This window comes from Dendrobates tinctorius, unplaced genomic scaffold, assembly GCF_039654945.1.
Source record: "Dendrobates tinctorius isolate UK_male_01 unplaced genomic scaffold, ASM3965494v1 ptg000236l, whole genome shotgun sequence".
Lineage (NCBI taxonomy): Eukaryota > Metazoa > Chordata > Amphibia > Anura > Dendrobatidae > Dendrobates > Dendrobates tinctorius.
The window spans coordinates 5,178,070-5,196,520 of record NW_027361903.1 but is presented as its reverse complement, the minus strand read 5'-3'; the positions used below and the strand labels follow the sequence as shown (position 1 = coordinate 5,196,520).

The window sequence follows — 18,451 nt, the reverse complement described above, 5'->3', positions numbered from 1 at the left end:
TTCTCTTTCTTTCTTTCTCTCTTTGTTCTTTCTTTCCCCATCTTTCTTTCTCTCTGTTCTTTCTTTCTTTCCCCTCTTTCTTTCTTTCTCTCTCTGTTCCTTCCCTTCTTTCTCTCTCCCTCTCTGTTCTTTCTTTCCCCTCTTTCTTTCTCTCGCCCTCTCTGTTCTTTTTTCCCCTCTTTTTCTCTCTGTTCTTTTTTCTGTACACTCTTTCTTTTTCTCTGTTCTTTTTCTTTCTTTCTCTCTGTTCTTTCTTTCTTTCCCCTCTTTCTTTCTCTCTGTTCTTTATTTCTTTCCACTCTTTCTTTCTCTGTTCTTTCTTTCCCCTCTTTCTCTTTCTCTCTGTTCTTTCTTTCGCTCTGTTCTTTCTTTCCTCTCTCTGTTCTTTCTTTCTCTTTCCTGCCCTTCTTTCTTTCTTTCTCTCTGTTATTTCTTTCCTCTCTTTCTCTGTTCTTTCTTTTTCTCTTTATTTCTCCTCTTTCTTTCTCTCTGTTCTTTCTTTCATCTCTTTCTCGGTTCTTTCTTTCTCTCTTTCTTTCCCCTCTTCCTTTCTTTCTCTCTGTTCTTTCTTTCCACTCTTTCTCTGTTCTTTCTTTCTCCCTTCTATCTTTCTCTCTGTTCTTTCTCTCTCTCTGTTCTTTCTTTCCTCTCTTTCTCTCTCTCTTTTCTTTCATTCTTTCTCTCTCTGTTATTTCTTTCTCTTTCTTTCTCTCTCTGTTCTTTCTTTCTTTCTCTCTCTGTTCCTTCCCCTTTTTCTCTCTACCTCTCTGTTTTTCCCCTTTCTTTTTTCTCTCTCTGTTCTTTGTTTTCTGTCCACTCTTTCTCCCTGTAATCTTTCTCGCTCTAATCTTTCTTTCTCTCTCTCTGTACTTCCTTTTTCTCTGTTCTTGCTCTGTTCTTTCTTTCCCCTCTTCCTTTCTTTCTCTCTGTTCTTTCTTTCCTCTCTTTCTCTGTTCTTTCTTTCTCTCTCTTTCTTTCCCCCTTCTATCTTTCTCTCTGTTCTTTCTCTCTCTGTTCTTTCTTTCCTCTCTTTCTCTCTCTCTTTTCTTTCATTCTTTCTCTCTCTGTTATTTCTTTCTCATTCTTTCTCTCTCTGTTCTTTCTTTCTTTCTCTCTCTGTTCCTTCCCCTTTTTCTCTCTACCTCTCTGTTTTTCCCCTTTCTTTTTTCTCTCTCTGTTCTTTGTTTTCTGTCCACTCTTTCTCCCTGTAATCTTTCTCGCTCTAATCTTTCTTTCTCTCTCTCTGTACTTCCTTTTTCTCTGTTCTTGCTCTGTTCTTTCTTTCCCCTCTTTCTTTCTGTTCTTTACTTCTCTCTCTCTATGAAATGTGGTTGTTTGAATCCAAACACTATATATTGCAATATACTACGGTGTAATATCATTGATGCTGAACTTTGACACTGAGCCACAAAGTGTTTGCTCTGTGTTAATACCGTAAGACAAGGTTCATTGTTCTTTGGTCTTTGAAGCTCTGTGTTTCAAAGATTCATTATCCTGATTTGCACACAAGTGACCACTGTGATATTTGCTTTGTCAAACAATGATACTGAATACTTTCTCTTTACTAAACCCTGCCAATTGGGTTAAAGGAATTGGGGGGTAGTTGATGGGAATTCTACAAGGAGCTTTCCAACTAATTCTGTGTGGTATTCTAATATAAGAGTTGTGTGGTGTATTCTTACACATGTGCTAGAAATATTACAAAGACAATAGGAAAAATAACAACTGTACAGATAATGAATATTTATGTTGCTTGAACAAGGAAGTCTTGTGTTCAATAATAGTTTGATGCTCGGAGATAAGGGAGACCAAAATGTTTTGGTGGTTTCATGTAGCAATGGTCATGCATGACATCAATAATCAAGGACCGATTGTGATACAAATGAGACGAGTATGAGTGTGTGACTGAGTTACGATAGGTATCCAGTTTTCAGAATAGGTGATTATGGAAGTCATGCTGCCTATATGCGACCATCTTAGAGCGTTATGCTATGATCATGAAGAGTTAACTTTGTGACAAGCAACATATGGGGGGAACTTTGAACAGTGACAGACAAGCTTGAAGCATTGTGCTATTGTTAAGAGACATGCCATTGGCAAACAGATCTTGGATTGGTGCAAACAAACTTTAAGATTGTAGTAGTCTATAACAAACAGACCTTGAAGTCTTGTGCTGTCATCAAGACAACAACCTACTGTGCAATTGCAAGATACTGATGATTCAGCCTAAACATACTGCCCAGATGTAATAGGGGAGGATGTGGGAGTTGTGTATAAAAAAAGGGGACCCGGTTCAGCAAGGTAGGGACATTTTCCAGAAGGTATCGTGGACGCACGGTTTCTGTGATGACAAGACTAGAGTATTTCCTTCTCGCTGACACTGTGGTCCCTCCAGTGGAGAAGTGATGTTACAATACTTGGTAATGTATAGTATTGATGCTTATTTCTCTATGTAATATAATTCATATTAATTGTATGATTCACATGAAATTAATTAACAAAACAGGGTAATATTATATCTGCCATTCCATAATTCAGCATTATCCTGATGCAATCTTAATAAATTGTGTCATATCCAAGTGGTGCCTTCTTTAAAGCCGTATCCGAGCCTTATTGCTAAACAGTTGGCAATACACGGCACCACGGATGCCGCACGGCATGAATCATGGTATGTGTTAAAGGGGGGCCCACTGAGACTCTTTCACCCGGGGCCCTCAAAAACCTGGAGCCGGCCCTGCCTCCGAGTATTTGGATGTGCTCGGAGATTTAGTTTCTGTCTCCATAGTTGCATAATTTGTGGCTTCTAGACAGCCTGAATACATTTGGAGGTTGCCTTTTTGTTAGGAAATCCCAACATGTATTCAAGTTGTCTAGCAGCCGCAAATCACGCAGCTACGGAGACAGAAACTAAATCTCCGGGCACAGCCAAATACTCGGAGACCACCTGAGCATGCTCGGGAAATCTCAAATAACGAGTATACTCGCTCATCACTAGTCATTAGTCTTCCCCATGATTGTGGAGCTAGTTTTTTGTTAATTATTCTAATTTACTGAGATAATGACTTTTGGGTTTCATTGGCTGTAAGCCATAATCATCAACATTACCAGAAATAAACCCGTGACATAGATCACTCTGTGTGTAATGACTCTATAGAATAGAGGAGAGGCACTGTCTGTATTGAAGAACTGAAATAAATTCACTTTAGATGATATTCTAATATAGTGAGAAGCTCCTGTATAGGGTAGTGGTACATTTGTATGCAGGTGAAAAGTGGCCCCCCAAGGTCATTGTTACTGGTGGGGCCTTGGAATCACATTCCACACTGATAGTGATACACAATTACTAATCAACAGTGACAAATCTACACATAAATACCACTGCAACACACAGTATCACACAGGATAGGATTAGATACACGGCTCAGCAGACAGTATCACTCAGGAGAGGATTAGATACACGGCTCAGCAGACAGTATCACACAGGATAGGATTAGATACATGGCTCAGCAGACAGTATCACACAGGATAGGATTAGATACATGGCTCAGCAGACGGTATCACACAGGATAGGATTAGATACACAGCTCAGCAGTCAGTATCACACAGGATAGTATTAGATACACGGCTCAGCAGTCAGTATCACACAGGATAGGATTAGATACACGGCTCAGCAGTCAGTATCACACAGGATAGTATTAGATACACGGCTCAGCAGTCAGTATCACACAGGATAGGATTAGATACACGGCTCAGCAGTCAGTATCACACAGGAGAGGATTAGATACACGGCTCAGCAGACAGTATCACACAGGATAGGATTAGATACATGGCTCAGCAGACAGTATCACACAGGATAGGATTAGATACATGGCTCAGCAGTCAGTATCACACAGGATGGGATTAGATATACGGCTCAGCAGTCAGTATCACACAGGAGAGGATTAGATACACGATTCAGCAGTATCACACAGGATAGGATTAGATACACGGCTAAGCAGTCAGTATCACACAGGATAGGATTAGATACATGGCTCAGCTGACAGTATCACAGGAGAGGATTAGATACACGGCTCAGCAGTATCACACAGGATAGGATTAGATACACGGCTCAGCAGTATCACACAGGATAGGATTAGATACACGGCTAAGCAGTCAGTATCACACAGGATAGGATTAGATACATGGCTCAGCAGACGGTATCACACAGGATAGGATTAGATACACAGCTCAGCAGTCAGTATCACACAGGATAGGATTAGATACATGGCTCAGCAGTCAGTATCACACAGGAGAGGATTAGATACAAGGCTCAGCAGTCAGTATCACACAGGAAAGGATTAGATACACAGCTCAGCAGTCAGTATCACACAGTATAGGATTAGATACACGGCTCAGCAGACAGTATCACAAAGGATAGGATTAGATACACAGCTCAGCAGACTGTATCACACAGGATAGGATTAGATACACAGCTCAGCAGTCAGTATCACACAGGATAGGATTAGATACACGGCTCAGTAGACAGTATCACACAGGAGAGGATAAGATACACGGATCAGCAGACTGTATCACACAGGATAGGATTAGATACACAGCTCAGCAGTCAGTATCACACAGGATAGGATTAGATACACGGCTCAGCAGACAGTATCACAAAGGATAGGATTAGATACACAGCTCAGCAGACTGTATCACACAGGATAGGATTAGATACACAGCTCAGCAGTCAGTATCACACAGGATAGGATTAGATACACGGCTCAGTAGACAGTATCACACAGGAGAGGATAAGATACACGGCTCAGCAGACTGTATCACACAGGATAGGATTAGATACACAGCTCAGCAGTCAGTATCACACAGGATAGGATTAGATACACAGCTCAGCAGTCAGTATCACACAGGATGGGAATAGATACACTGCTCAGCAGACAGTATCACACAGGATAGGATTAGATACACGGCTCAGCAGAGAGTGTCACACAGGATAGGATTAGATACACGGCTCAGCAGACAGTATCACACAGGAGAGGATTAGATACACGGCTCAGCAGACTGTATCACACAGGATATGATTAGATACACAGCTCAGCAGTCAGTATCACACAGGATAGGATTACATACATAGCTCAGCAGTCAGTATCACACAGGATAGGATTAGACACACAGCTCAGCAGACTGTATCACACAGGATAGGATTAGATACATAGCTCAGCAGTATCACACAGGATAGGATTAGATACACAGCTCAGCAGTCAGTATCACACAGGAGAGGATTAGATACACGACTCAGCAGTCAGTATCACACAGGATAGGATTAGATACACGACTCAGCAGTCAGTATCACACAGGATAGGATTAGATACACGGCTCAGCAGTCAGTATCACACAGGATAGGATTAGATACACGGCTCAGCAGTCAGTATCACACAGGATAGGATTAGATACACGGCTCAGCAGACAGCATCACACAGGAGAGGATTAGATACACGGCTCAGCAGTCAATATCACACAGGAGAGGATTAGATACATGGCTCAGCAGTCAGTATCACACAGGATAGGATTAGATACACGGCTCAGCACACAGTATCACACAGGAGAGGATTAGATACACGGCTCAGCAGTCAGTATCACACAGGATAGGATTAGATACACGGCTCAGCAGTCCTAAGAGATTATTCCTATCCGCGTTGATATTTGTTTCCATACGATGTATATTACGCTCGGTACCTGATCTATGCAGCTGATCTTCTCGGCCGGGTACACGCCGTACCCACAGCGGGCACAAGGCACAATGTTCATTGTGAAATCCAAAGTAAAAACTTTGCAATAATCTTTGTAAAGTCCCGGTGAGTGCCGCAGATGGAGCAGACTGTATTGTGTGATGTCAGGTCCAGGCAGAGGAGTGACAGCTGACCCTCGCTCACGTTAATGTTCCTCTTATTATGGAGTCAGATGTGGACGGCGTGTAGATCTGCCAGCTATTTATGTCCACAAGTCACGATGCGGGGTCTCATTTATAGGGGGAGGACTGGGCTACGTATGGGTGACAGCTCACACTAAAAAGGAGAGTGAAGTCATACTGGAACCTGCAGAAACAAGTGCAATGACCGGGCCGGTCTGTAATAACATTATTATAGCTCAGTCACTGCTACAAGATGGTAAAAATAATTCCATACTCATCAATATGAATAGGACTTCAGCACTAATCTCACAAGGCCCCAAAAAACTACATTTCTGAGAAACTTCTGGCACTTTCCTAGATGTATCTGTACTTGTAGAACCAGGTGAGGGGTATTATAGTGAAGGTTATCTCCGAGACCTGCAACAGGCAGATCTCCATATCTGCGCAAGGCTGGGTGGTAAAAATTTTCTTCACCGAGCTCCCCAGAAAGAGAGGCGATCCAGACACATTCAGGGGAGTTTCATGCCATAAATCCCTGTATTTGGGGGTAGAAATCATTTCTGTAATCGGGTTTCATTAATGATTTGAGAGTTTGTCTTCTCCATCCTGTATGAATCACAGCAGGGCTGCCATCAGGGCATTACTACCCTTACTGGTGTACGGGGCCCGGTGAGCAGAAGCAAGTGCAGGTTGCAGACCGGTAGGACGTAGGCTTCACGTTCTTGATCAGCCGTCATCATATTGACGTGAAAGGCCTTACGCCTACCCCGAGCATGGTCAAGAGTGACCACGTAGGTGACTGGGTTGAGCTGTTGGTGTATGACGTATGGGCCTTCCCAGGTGGCTTGAAGCTTATCCCTTGGTACGGGGACCAGCTCCCACACCTTTTGACCCATCTGGTAGGTCCACTCCCGGGCTTTCTGATCGTACCAGTGCTTCTGGTCAGCCTGAGCCTGTGTCATGTTGTCATGCACTAACTGCATCAAGGTCTGTATTTTGTCACGGAAGAGCATGACATAATCCACAATGGACAACTCTGAAAGGGCCGGCCCCTCTTCCCAGGATTCCCTTACCAACCCATGGGGTCCCCGGACTTGCCTGCCATGCAGGAGCTCGAAGGGGGAGAACCCCGTCGAGGCCTTCGGAAACTCTCGGTAAGCGAATAGCAGGTGTCGGAGGTATCGCTCCCAGTCGCACCCTTGGGTCTCAACCAGCATTTTTAGCATCTGTTTGAGGGTACCGTGCTCACACAAACCATTGGTTTGAGGGTGATACACACTTGATACCAGATGCTTCACCTGCATTTTCTTACAGAGCCTCCATTAGGCGAGACATGAATTGGGCTTCTTGGTCGGTCACCGTCTCCCTGGGAAATCCTACTTGTGAAAAGATGGTCACCAGTGCATCCGCCACCTTATCCACCCTAGTTGAGGACAGAGCCACTGCCTCCGGGTACCGGGTAGCATAGTCTACCACAGTGAGGATGTATTTTTTTCCTGATCTGCTGGAGACGGCCAGTGGGCCCACAATGTCCACAGAGATCCCCAGGAAAGGCTCCTCTATCACTGGCAAAGAGATCAGGGGAGCCTTGGGAACAGGCCCTGACTTACCTACGCTTTGACAGGTGATACAGGAGCGGCAGTAGTTGATCACATCTGTCCCCATCTTGGGCCAATAGTGTTGAAGCAGCCGGGCTGCTGATCACCAAGTGTCCAGAGAACGGAATCTCAACGCAATCGGCAACAACTCACCCCTAAATTGGTACGGGACGTCCAGTTGTCTTTCCCTCAACCACTCTTTTTGAGATTTATCGGGAACTGTCTCCTGATACAACCTTCCTCGTTCCCAGAACACCCTGTCCTTATCCGACTCGGAGGTACGCTCCTGGACGAGGCCTCTCAAGGCCTCCAGGCTCGCATCTGACTGCAGAGCATCCTGGAACTCCTGGCTGGAGGCAGCAAGTAGTGACGTCAAGGTTCCTTCCTCACAGGAACCCTCTGGGACCTGCTCGGGGTCCATCTCTGTTTCAGTCAACCCTCTGACTGAAGAGGGTCCGTAGCAGGGCATTACCTACAATCTGGGCACTCTTACTGCGGGTGACAGCGGCCACGTAGGCTGTCTCCCCGGAGTTTTCCACAGACCCATCAGCCGGCGCTGCTATGAGTTCTACCTCCGCATCCACCCCCAATACCTCAGGAGCAGTGCTAATCATGGGGCATTTACCTTCCTCATGGTTACTGGTCAGTTGTACAGAATTACCATCCTCATGGTTCCCATACATCTCCCCATCTCCCTTAGCACTGTCGCTTGCTCCTGTTAGGTGTGTCTTTGAGGCCTGTAGCGAGATGGGCCCCCATGCGGACTTGCTGCATATTGTCATCGACCCTCCCAACCACCCCATCCACCAAAAGAACAGATGCATTAGGCCCGGAGGCCTTGGCTAGGGGTGTTGTGAGTTCATTTTCCCCTTCACCATTGAGGTCTGATGAACTCCCTCTTCTTGTGAAGGAAGGCAGTGAGGCTGATTACCAAGCATCTGGGCAGGATGATGATGACTGGGTGACGGGAATTGCTGACTGGATATAAGGCAGCCGACGCCCTTCTGCCTTGCTGGTGATCTCTCTGAGGGATTCTAGGAGACCAGTCTGATTCCTGCTCCTCAAAAGCTAAGTTTTCTGCTCTGTTTTTTGTATTTGTGTTTTGGTTTTGTTTTTCCTTGTTTTTCTGGATTTCTGCCATTCCCTGCTGGGGTGTGCTGAATTCCTTTTTGTATATAAAAGAGCCTAAGGAAATAAGAAAGCGCAATAGGGTCTTATCCGGGTGATTGTTAGGGCTGAATGATAAGAAATTCACTCACCTTTTCCAGGGGAGATAAGGGCACATAAATCAACTGTCAGCTGCTGCACGCCCGAAGGTCCACTCCGTGACCGCCAATGTGAATCCTTATGGATAAGATATTTTTCGGACTTACTGTGCGCTGCTTGGCAAAGTTCAGTGGTACAACATGAAAGGTTTTAACTGTTTAATTCCCAACGCGTTTCGAAGTTTCTAATACTTCTTCCTCAGGGGATGACATGAAGTGAACAGATACAGCCATCTCCAGTTATATACATACAATATTTGAAATTGGGCGCCAAAAGCACATGTGATAGTGGGACAAATGTCAGAGTTCACAGGTTAAAACAGCGCAGGGTATATTAATCCATTTGCAATCGTATTAAATGCTTTTTCTTTTGTTTCTTATTGCAGGAAAGACATTATATTTAAAAAGGAAAAGGAAAAAGGAAGGAGGAAAAAATGAAAAAAATGAAAAAAAGGGGAATCTGGAAATACCGAACCCGTTGAAAAAAAAGAGAGGAGAAAGACTCCAAGTCAGAACCACTATACTGGAGGAAGATACACTTGGAAAAGGGGACTATTTATATATATAAAAAAGGTTAAAAATTTGTTAATTAAAAAATGAAAAAGATTAAAAAATATATTTAAATATATATATATATATATAAAAATTGTATATATAAAATAAAAACTGTGAGAATAAAAAATGATTGTGTCCTAAAAAGAGTATGACTATGGTTGAAATTCTGAATAGATTTGAAAAAAATCAAATAGTACCAAGTATGAGGAAAGGACCTACAAGGAATCTCACCAAAAAAGAACATATGGGAGCCGGATTGCAACCCGGGTGGGTGGAAAGAGGAAAGTTATATTATGTATCTTGTTTTTGTGGAAAAAAAATATATATGCATATAATAAAAATATATATATAAAAAAATATGTATAAAATATAGAAACGCTCCAATATAAAACAAGAGAATTATATCCATTAATAGTCCAATACTCTTATGGAAACACTCTAACATGAAGCAAGGAAATTATCATACAAAATTATTAAAGAAAAATTACACTGTTAAAAAGTACCATTATAGAAAAACTTCAGTGATCTCGTTAAGGCTACTTTCACACATCAGGTTTTCGGCGTCAGGCGCGATCCGGCGTCGTGCCGGAACGCCGGATCCGGCAAATGTTTCGTAAAACCGGATGTGACGGATCCGTTTTTCTGCCGGATCCGTCTTGTTCTTGACAGAAAAAACCGGATCCGTCTCATCCGGTTAATCCGGTTTTTGTTCCGTTTTTTGACGGATTACGCCGGATCCGGTTTTTAAAATTGACCCTTGTGGCCTTCCGAACGGGATTGGCTACTGAAAAACTATATATAGCGTGTTCCTACAGCCCTTCTTTGACAGGTTGTAGAGGAGAAAGTGCAGGTTGGAGAGAAGAGCAAGTGACTGGTGAAGATGGATGTTGTGATTGGAAATATTTTGAAGAATTTGGCGGATTTTACAGCGGAGTCGAATCGTTTGAGGGTGATTGTTCTGGAGAAGGAGAGAGCGAGACAGCGGCGCATCAGGCATCGTAGACGACGTTTGTGGATCCACCCCATCACAGCCAAGAGAATGACGCGTGGGGTCTATTCTACACTATGCATGGACCTTAGACGAAACCCGGATAAATTTTTTGGATATGTTCGGATGAAAATGGAGAGTTTTGATTACTTGGTGGAGCGCATTGCACACCTCATAAGAAAAGCGGACACCTATTGCCGCTTCTCTGTTTCACCCGCAGAGCGTCTGATGGTGACTTTAAGGTAAGCCACATTTATTGGATGTGATCGCATCAGAGCACACTTTCACTGCAATCTTGTTGGTGGTAGTTTGTATCTCCAAGTGTTATAGCTGAGTTTTGGTATGTAATGCTGTGATTTAAAACTAATTGATTGTTTTTTAATTCCCCACAGATTTCTTGCAACTGGAGAATCCCTTTCGTCACTGCATTTCCAGTACAGACTCGGGATTTCCACCATATCTGGAATAGTGAAGTACACATGCCGTGCACTGTGGGACTCCTTAGCTGAAGAGTTTTTACCAGAGCCCACAACAGAGAGGTGGATTGAAATTTCAGAAAAGTTTCTACAGATATGTCAGTTTCCAAACTGCTTGGGCGCTGTGGACGGGAAACATCCGCATTGTAAAGCCAGCTGGATCGGGATCGGAATATTTCAATTACAAGAAATATTTTTCAATTGTCCTCATGGCCATCGCTGACGCAGAATACAAATTTATTGCGGTTGATATTGGGGCCTATGGCCGCTCCAATGACTCTCAAGTTTTCAAACTGTCTGCCATGGGGTGTAAACTGTATGGAAACACCTTCCAGTTCCCATCCCCTAGACCGCTGCCGCAAACATCTGGTCCACCTATGCCATTTGTCTGTGTAGGGGATGAAGCCTTCCAGCTGTCAGAACACCTTTTGAAACCGTACTCTAGCAGAGGATTGACAAGACCAAAACGCATTTTTAATTACCGCCTCACAAGAGCAAGAAGAATGGTTGAATGTACCTTTGGTATTCTGACAGCCAAATGGCGGGTCCTATTGACTGCGATCAACCTCAAGACAGAAACTGTGGACGAGGTGATCAAAGCTTGCGTGGTACTCCACAATTTTGTTATCTGCAAGGAACCCATTTCCATTGAGGACACCTCTGAAGAAACCACCTTGCAAGATTACCAGGACATTACCACTAGAAGTTCTGTGACGGTTTCAGTAATGAGGGACAATTTTGCACTATACTTTATGTCACCTCAAGGCAGAGTACACTGGCAGGATGACAGAGTGTGAAAGATTTGTGCCCAACCAAACTTGTGTACCTTCTGTACCAACAGTATATACCTTTGCCAACCAAAGTTGGCTATCTTGTCATGGTCTTACTATTTTTAGCTTTAGGCCACAGGTGTGTACCTGGTTGTGTTTTATGCAAAGTATTTCACCTTGTAACAAAAGTTGTGTACATTGTTAGGAAATCACCAACAATAAACACAACTTTTTAGGTGAAATACTTTGCTTCAAACACAACCAGGAACACAACTGTGGCAAAAAGGTAAAATTTACCCACAGTTACAGTGGGGAAAAAAAGTATTTAGTCAGTCAGCAATAGTGCAAGTTCCACCACTTAAAAAGATGAGAGGCGTCTGTAATTTACATCATAGGTAGACCTCAACTATGGGAGACAAACTGAGAAAAAAAAATCCAGAAAATCACATTGTCTGTTTTTTTTTCATTTTATTTGCATATTATGGTGGAAAATAAGTATTTGGTCAGAAACAAGCAATCAAGATTTCTGGCTCTCACAGACCTGTAACTTCTTCTTTAAGAGTCTCCTCTTTCCTCCACTCATTACCTGTAGTAATGGCACCTGTTTAAACTTGTTATCAGTATAAAAAGACACCTGTGCACACCCTCAAACAGTCTGACTCCAAACTCCACTATGGTGAAGACCAAAGAGCTGTCAAAGGACACCAGAAACAAAATTGTAGCCCTGCACCAGGCTGGGAAGACTGAATCTGCAATAGCCAACCAGCTTGGAGTGAAGAAATCAACTGTGGGAGCAATAATTAGAAAATGGAAGACATACAAGACCACTGATAATCTCCCTCGATCTGGTGCTCCACGCAAAATCCCACCCCGTGGGGTCAGAATGATCACAAGAACGGTGAGCAAAAATCCCAGAACCACGCGGGGGGACCTAGTGAATGAACTGCAGAGAGCTGGGACCAATGTAACAAGGCCTACCATAAGTAACACACTACGCCACCATGGACTCAGATCCTGCAGTGCCAGACGTGTCCCACTGCTTAAGCCTGTACATGTCCGGGCCCGTCTGAAGTTTGCTAGATAGCATTTGGATGATCCAGAGGAGTTTTGGGAGAATGTCCTATGGTCTGATGAAACCAAACTGGAACTGTTTGGTAGAAACACAACTTGTCGTGTTTGGAGGAAAAAGAATACTGAGTTGCATCCATCAAACATCATACCTACTGTAAAGCATGGTGGTGGAAACATCATGCTTTGGGGCTGTTTCTCTGCAAAGGGGCCAGGACGACTGATCCGGGTACATGAAAGAATGAATGGGGCCATGTATCGTGAGATTTTGAGTGCAAACCTCCTTCCATCAGCAAGGGCATTGAAGATGAAACATGGCTGGGTCTTTCAACATGACAATGATCCAAAGCACACCGCCAGGGCAACGAAGGAGTGGCTTCGTAAGAAGCATTTCAAGGTCCTGGAGTGGCCTAGCCAGTCTCCAGATCTCAACCCTATAGAAAACCTTTGGAGGGAGTTGAAAGTCCGTGTTGCCAAGCGAAAAGCCAAAAACATCACTGCTCTAGAGGAGATCTGCATGGAGGAATGGGCCAACATACCAACAACAGTGTGTGGCAACCTTGTGAAGACTTACAGAAAACTGACCTCTGTCATTGCCAACAAAGGATATATCACAAAGTATTGAGATGAAATTTTGTTTCTGACCAAATACTTATTTTCCACCATAATATGCAAATAAAATGAAAAAAAAACAGACAATGTGATTTTCTGGATTTTTTTTTCTCAGTTTGTCTCCCATAGTTGAGGTCTACCTATGATGTAAATTACAGACGCCTCTCATCTTTTTAAGTGGTGGAACTTGCACTATTGCTGACTGACTAAATACTTTTTTTCCCCACTGTATATACCTGGTTTTGAATACCTTTTTACCTTTTAAATACCCTGTATTTAACCTTTTTTTTTAAACATAGTTCGCCGCAGAAAGAAATGACAGACAACCAGTGTAAACGATAATTTAACTTTTATTTTAAAATATTTTTTTTTGTAAAATGTTTTTAAAGTTTAAAAAACTTTTTTAATAAATGTTTGAAACCAAATGGGCATTTTTATTACAACAAAAAACATTATAACTCGGTGTAGTGTGGGGTGGAAATACTGCTGGAGGGGCTGCGGGACACTTCGACACTGGGAGTGTGGAGAGAGGACTGGGATCGTGGTGGGGAAGGAACAGTTAGAGGTGAAGGTGTGGAAAAAGCTACAGAATGGGTGGACATGTGGGAGGAAGAAGAGGTGGTGGGCGGTGGAGTGGAGGGTTGGGCAGGGACTGTAGGAGCAGATGATGTTGATGGCAAGTTGTATAGGGAAGGAGTTTGGTACGGGGCAGGTTGCTGGTACTGGGGAGGTTGCTGGTACTGGGGAGGTTGCTGGTACTGGGGAGGTTGCTGGTACTGGGGAGGTTGCTGGTACTGGGGAGGTTGCTGGTACTGGGGAGGTGGCTGGTGCTGGGGAGGTGGATGGTATGTAATAGGAGGGGGAGGATGGAAAGTGGCTGGAGGGGGTGCAGGTGGAGGAACTACAGTGGTGGGAGGTGGAGGTTGGGAGGTAACGTGCTGGAGAGCACCGTGGCATGAATGCATTACATGCATCTGCTGGGTAGGAGATAATGTTGCCATGCGCTCCACAACAGACCTGAAAAAGGTGTGGTTTGGCGAAGATCTTGCTTCTGAATGCATGGTTTGCAGAAGTGTCTTCACCTCCAGAATGCTGGAGATGATCTGCTGAAAGCTCTGACAAGACTTTTAGACAGTTCTGGAAAGATGCATTCAGATGCAAGAACTCTGGGGCATAGCTCTTTTCCTGACCCCTCTGCCGCTGCCGCCCAGTACCCGCAGGTGTACTAGAGGTGGCAGGGGCAGAAGGGTGGGGTAAAGGGAAAGCGATCTCCTCACCAGCAGCTTCATGTAATGTAGGCGGCCACGATGCTCCTGTGCTGGTGGATGGGACAGATGGGTCGAATGTGTGGGAAGGCTGGGAAGGTGCAGATGTACCGGGGCGGTCGAAGTGTCCCTCGGTGCCGGTCTCCTCAGGGATCGCCTCAGAAGGGTCCAATCGTGCAGGCTCCCGAGTGCTGCTCACTGTGCTGTGGAATAAAGAGGAAAAAAAAACAATTAAAATACTGACATGGTATGGCCCTGGCTGAAAAAAAAAAGTTACATCTAAACATTTTTTTGTCACATGTGGTGTGTAATATTTACCTTCTGGTGACCATTGTATCCCGGAGGAACGACAGGGCTCGTGCGTACTTGTACTTGCTCCTGCGTCCTCCAGATCCACTCGGGGCCCGCATCTCTTTATTGAACTCCTTCTTGAAACGATCCCTCACAGACCGCCACCGCTTCACAATTCTGTCCCCTGAAACGAGAAAAGACAAAGTGGTTAGTATACAACATCAGTGTTTCCCAAACTCCAGTCCTCATGGTCCCCAGGGGTCATGTTTTCAGGATTTCCATAGTAAATAGAAATCCTGAACACATGATCCGTGGGGACCACGAGGACTGTTGTTCGGGAAACACTGGTTTACATCAAGCAACCGGTACTGTATATACTTACGCTCTTTAATCTGGGCCCGAGCATCGAGGTCCTCCCAGCGGTCCACAAGGAGCGAACAGATTTCCTCCCAGAGTCGTCGGGTAACGATCAGGTCAGCGTGGCGGCGGTCAGCCATATTCCAGAGCGGCTCCCTTTCTCTGACGAGATCGATGAGGCGGTCCACATCAATCCCTCCATCCTCACCGTCAGAGTCGGGAGCACGCTGTGAAGGCTGTTAAAGAAAAAGACAAAAATAACATAATTAGCCTCCACAAAAGAAATGAAATAAAAAGTGCAAAAAAAACAAAGCAAAAATATTTATACTTACACGCTGGTGACCGCCGCGTTGCTGTCGCCGACGACCCTGGGAGGCACTGCGAGGACCTCTTGGCCGAGCACCAGATTGGGAAGACTAGAGAAGAAAACAAAAAATGTTATGTCTTTGGATGTAGGCATTTGTTTGCTGTGTGTGGTCTGCAGAACATTGTTTTCTATGTGTTGTGTGTAGTGTGATGTTGTGTTTCTGCGTTTGATGCAAAAAACTTACCAATTGTGAGCCCACTCCAAGTGTCTGTCCACCCCTTCCTTCTTCTTCTGGGAGCTCCTCTTCAGCTTGTGATTCCTGTTTTGAAATAAAAGGCAATGAATAGACATATATTACAGAGATGATGGATTTTGGAAATAAAAACTTACCGTCAAACGCTGACGATGCGAGGGAGGGCTCCCAGAAGAAGATGTGCTGTCTTCCTCATGGCCAGACTCCATGGCTGTGGGTGGTGTTGCTGCCAGTGCTGCCAGTGCTGCCACTGTTGCTGCTGCTGCTGCTGCATCTCTTGGGCAGCTGTTGAATAAAGAGAAACAAAGGGGCAATGAATATCTTGATATTCCATGGCCCTAGTTTGGAGGAATGGGGGATTTGATAATTACCGTCTCTCATCTGCTGCTGGACTCCCCTCCCGTTGTTCAGCATGCTGCTCCATTTGTGGTGGTGGTGGTGCTGATGGTGCTGCAGATGTCTCCTGCCTTCTCCTGCGCCTGGTTGCTGTCTTGGGTGGCACGTTGGCTGTGGCTGAGGGTCCCACTGTCATGCATTTATATATGTGTGCTGTGGGCAGAGCTACTGAGCATGCTCAGACCCAAAAAACCGGATCCGGCGCATTGCGGCGCTCATAGGCTTTCATTGTTTGAAAAACCGGACACGCCGGAGACAAAAAACATTACAGTAGCCGTTTTTTCCAGACGCCGGATCGCGACACATTGCCAGATCCGGCGAAAACCGGATGAAACGCATGGCCATCCGCCGCGATCCGGCGCAAATGCAAGTCAATGGGGGGGAAACCGGATCCGGCATTGCATTTCGCCGGATCCGGTTTTTGTCAAAAGCGCCGGATCGCGCCTGACGGCGAAAACCTGATGTGTGAAAGAGGCCTAAGTCCATTTGGTTTCAATGTGTTCAATCTATAAATCCAGAAGACTTCTTTACGATTCAATTGCCCGATTCTGTCGGGATGATCATTAGGAATACATTCAATTGGACTTATTTTGAATCCATTAAAATTTCTGTTATGCTTTAAAGCAAAATGTCTAGAGACACCATGTTGTAGGAAACCAATTTTGATATTGTGTCTATGGGAATTAACCCTTAGATGCAAGGGTTGCGTGGTTCTCCCTACATATACAGGCCAAAACCAGAGGAAGAATCTCGAGGAGATCATTTGCATATTCCCAGTGCCTTCTGGGATAAGTGAAGAGTCTCCGCGAGCTCAACGATCACTGGGGTTTGGCCGTTGCAGCTGAAAAGAGGAAATCGGAAAACCAGGGGAAGAATCTTGAGGAGATCATTTGCATATTCCCAGTGCCTTCTGGGATAAGTGAAGAGTCTCCGCGAGCTCAACGATCACTGGGGTTTGGCCGTTGCAGCTGAAAAGAGGAAATCGGAAAACCAGGGGAAGAATCTTGAGGAGATCATTTGCATATTCCCAGTGCCTTCTGGGATAAGTGAAGAGTCTCCGCGAGCTCAACGATCACTGGGGTTTGGCCGTTGCAGCTGAAAAGAGGAAATCGGAAAACCAGGGGAAGAATCTTGAGGAGATCATTTGCATATTCCTAGTGCCTTCTGGGATAAGTGAAGAGTCTCCGCGAGCTCAACGATCACTGGGGTTTGGCCGTTGCAGCTGAAAAGAGGAAATCGGAAAACCAGGGGAAGAATCTTGAGGAGATCATTTGCATATTCCCAGTGCCTTCTGGGATAAGTGAAGAGTCTCCGCTAGCTCATCGATCACTGGGGTTTGGCCGTTGCAGCTGAAAAGAGGAAATCGGAAAACCAGGGGAAGAATCTTGAGGAGATCATTTGCATATTCCCAGTGCCTTCTGGGATAAGTGAAGAGTCTCCGCGAGCTCAACGATCACTGGGGTTTGGCCGTTGCAGCTGAAAAGAGGAAATCGGAAAACCAGGGGAAGAATCTTGAGGAGATCATTTGCATATTCCCAGTGCCTTCTGGGATAAGTGAAGAGTCTCCGCGAGCTCAACGATCACTGGGGTTTGGCCGTTGCAGCTGAAAAGAGGAAATCGGAAAACCAGGGGAAGAATCTTGAGGAGATCATTTGCATATTCCCAGTGCCTTCTGGGATAAGTGAAGAGTCTCCGCGAGCTCAACGATCACTGGGGTTTGGCCGTTGCAGCTGAAAAGAGGAAATCGGAAAACCAGGGGAAGAATCTTGAGGAGATCATTTGCATATTCCCAGTGCCTTCTGGGATAAGTGAAGAGTCTCCGCGAGCTCAACGATCACTGGGGTTTGGCCGTTGCAGCTGAAAAGAGGAAATCGGAAAACCAGGGGAAGAATCTTGAGGAGATCATTTGCATATTCCCAGTGCCTTCTGGGATAAGTGAAGAGTCTCCGCGAGCTCATCGATCACTGGGGTTTGGCCGTTGCAGCTGAAAAGAGGAAATCGGAAAACCAGGGGAAGAATCTTGAGATCATTTGCATATTCCCAGTGCCTTCTGGGATAAGTGAAGAGTCTCCGCGAGCTCAACGATCACTGGGGTTTGGCCGTTGCAGCTGAAAAGAGGAAATCGGAAAACCAGGGGAAGAATCTTGAGGAGATCATTTGCATATTCCCAGTGCCTTCTGGGATAAGTGAAGAGTCTCCGCGAGCTCAACGGTCACTGGGTTTTGGCCGTTGGCTCATCTTTCATCGTTTTTAAGAAATCTCAAGATGGAAGAGGCCAGGAGCCATTTGGTGAGCTGCATTTCTTGCTACATGTTCACAGATTTACCAGTGGAAAAGCCAAACTT

General features: G+C 44.9%; 1 protein-coding gene across 2 annotated transcripts in view; it reads right to left on the bottom strand.

Annotated features, from left to right (window-relative positions):
- Window positions 1-5,966, bottom strand: part of NRAP (nebulin related anchoring protein) — a 188,470-nt gene extending 182,504 nt beyond the window's left edge. For both annotated transcript variants that reach the window (XM_073556640.1, XM_073556641.1), the window contains exon 1: window positions 5,731-5,966. In XM_073556640.1, the coding sequence (XP_073412741.1) occupies window positions 5,731-5,802 (72 nt within the window). In that variant the 5' untranslated portion in view covers window positions 5,803-5,966. The remainder of the gene's footprint in view (window positions 1-5,730) is intronic.
- Window positions 5,967-18,451: the final 12,485 nt, after the last annotated feature.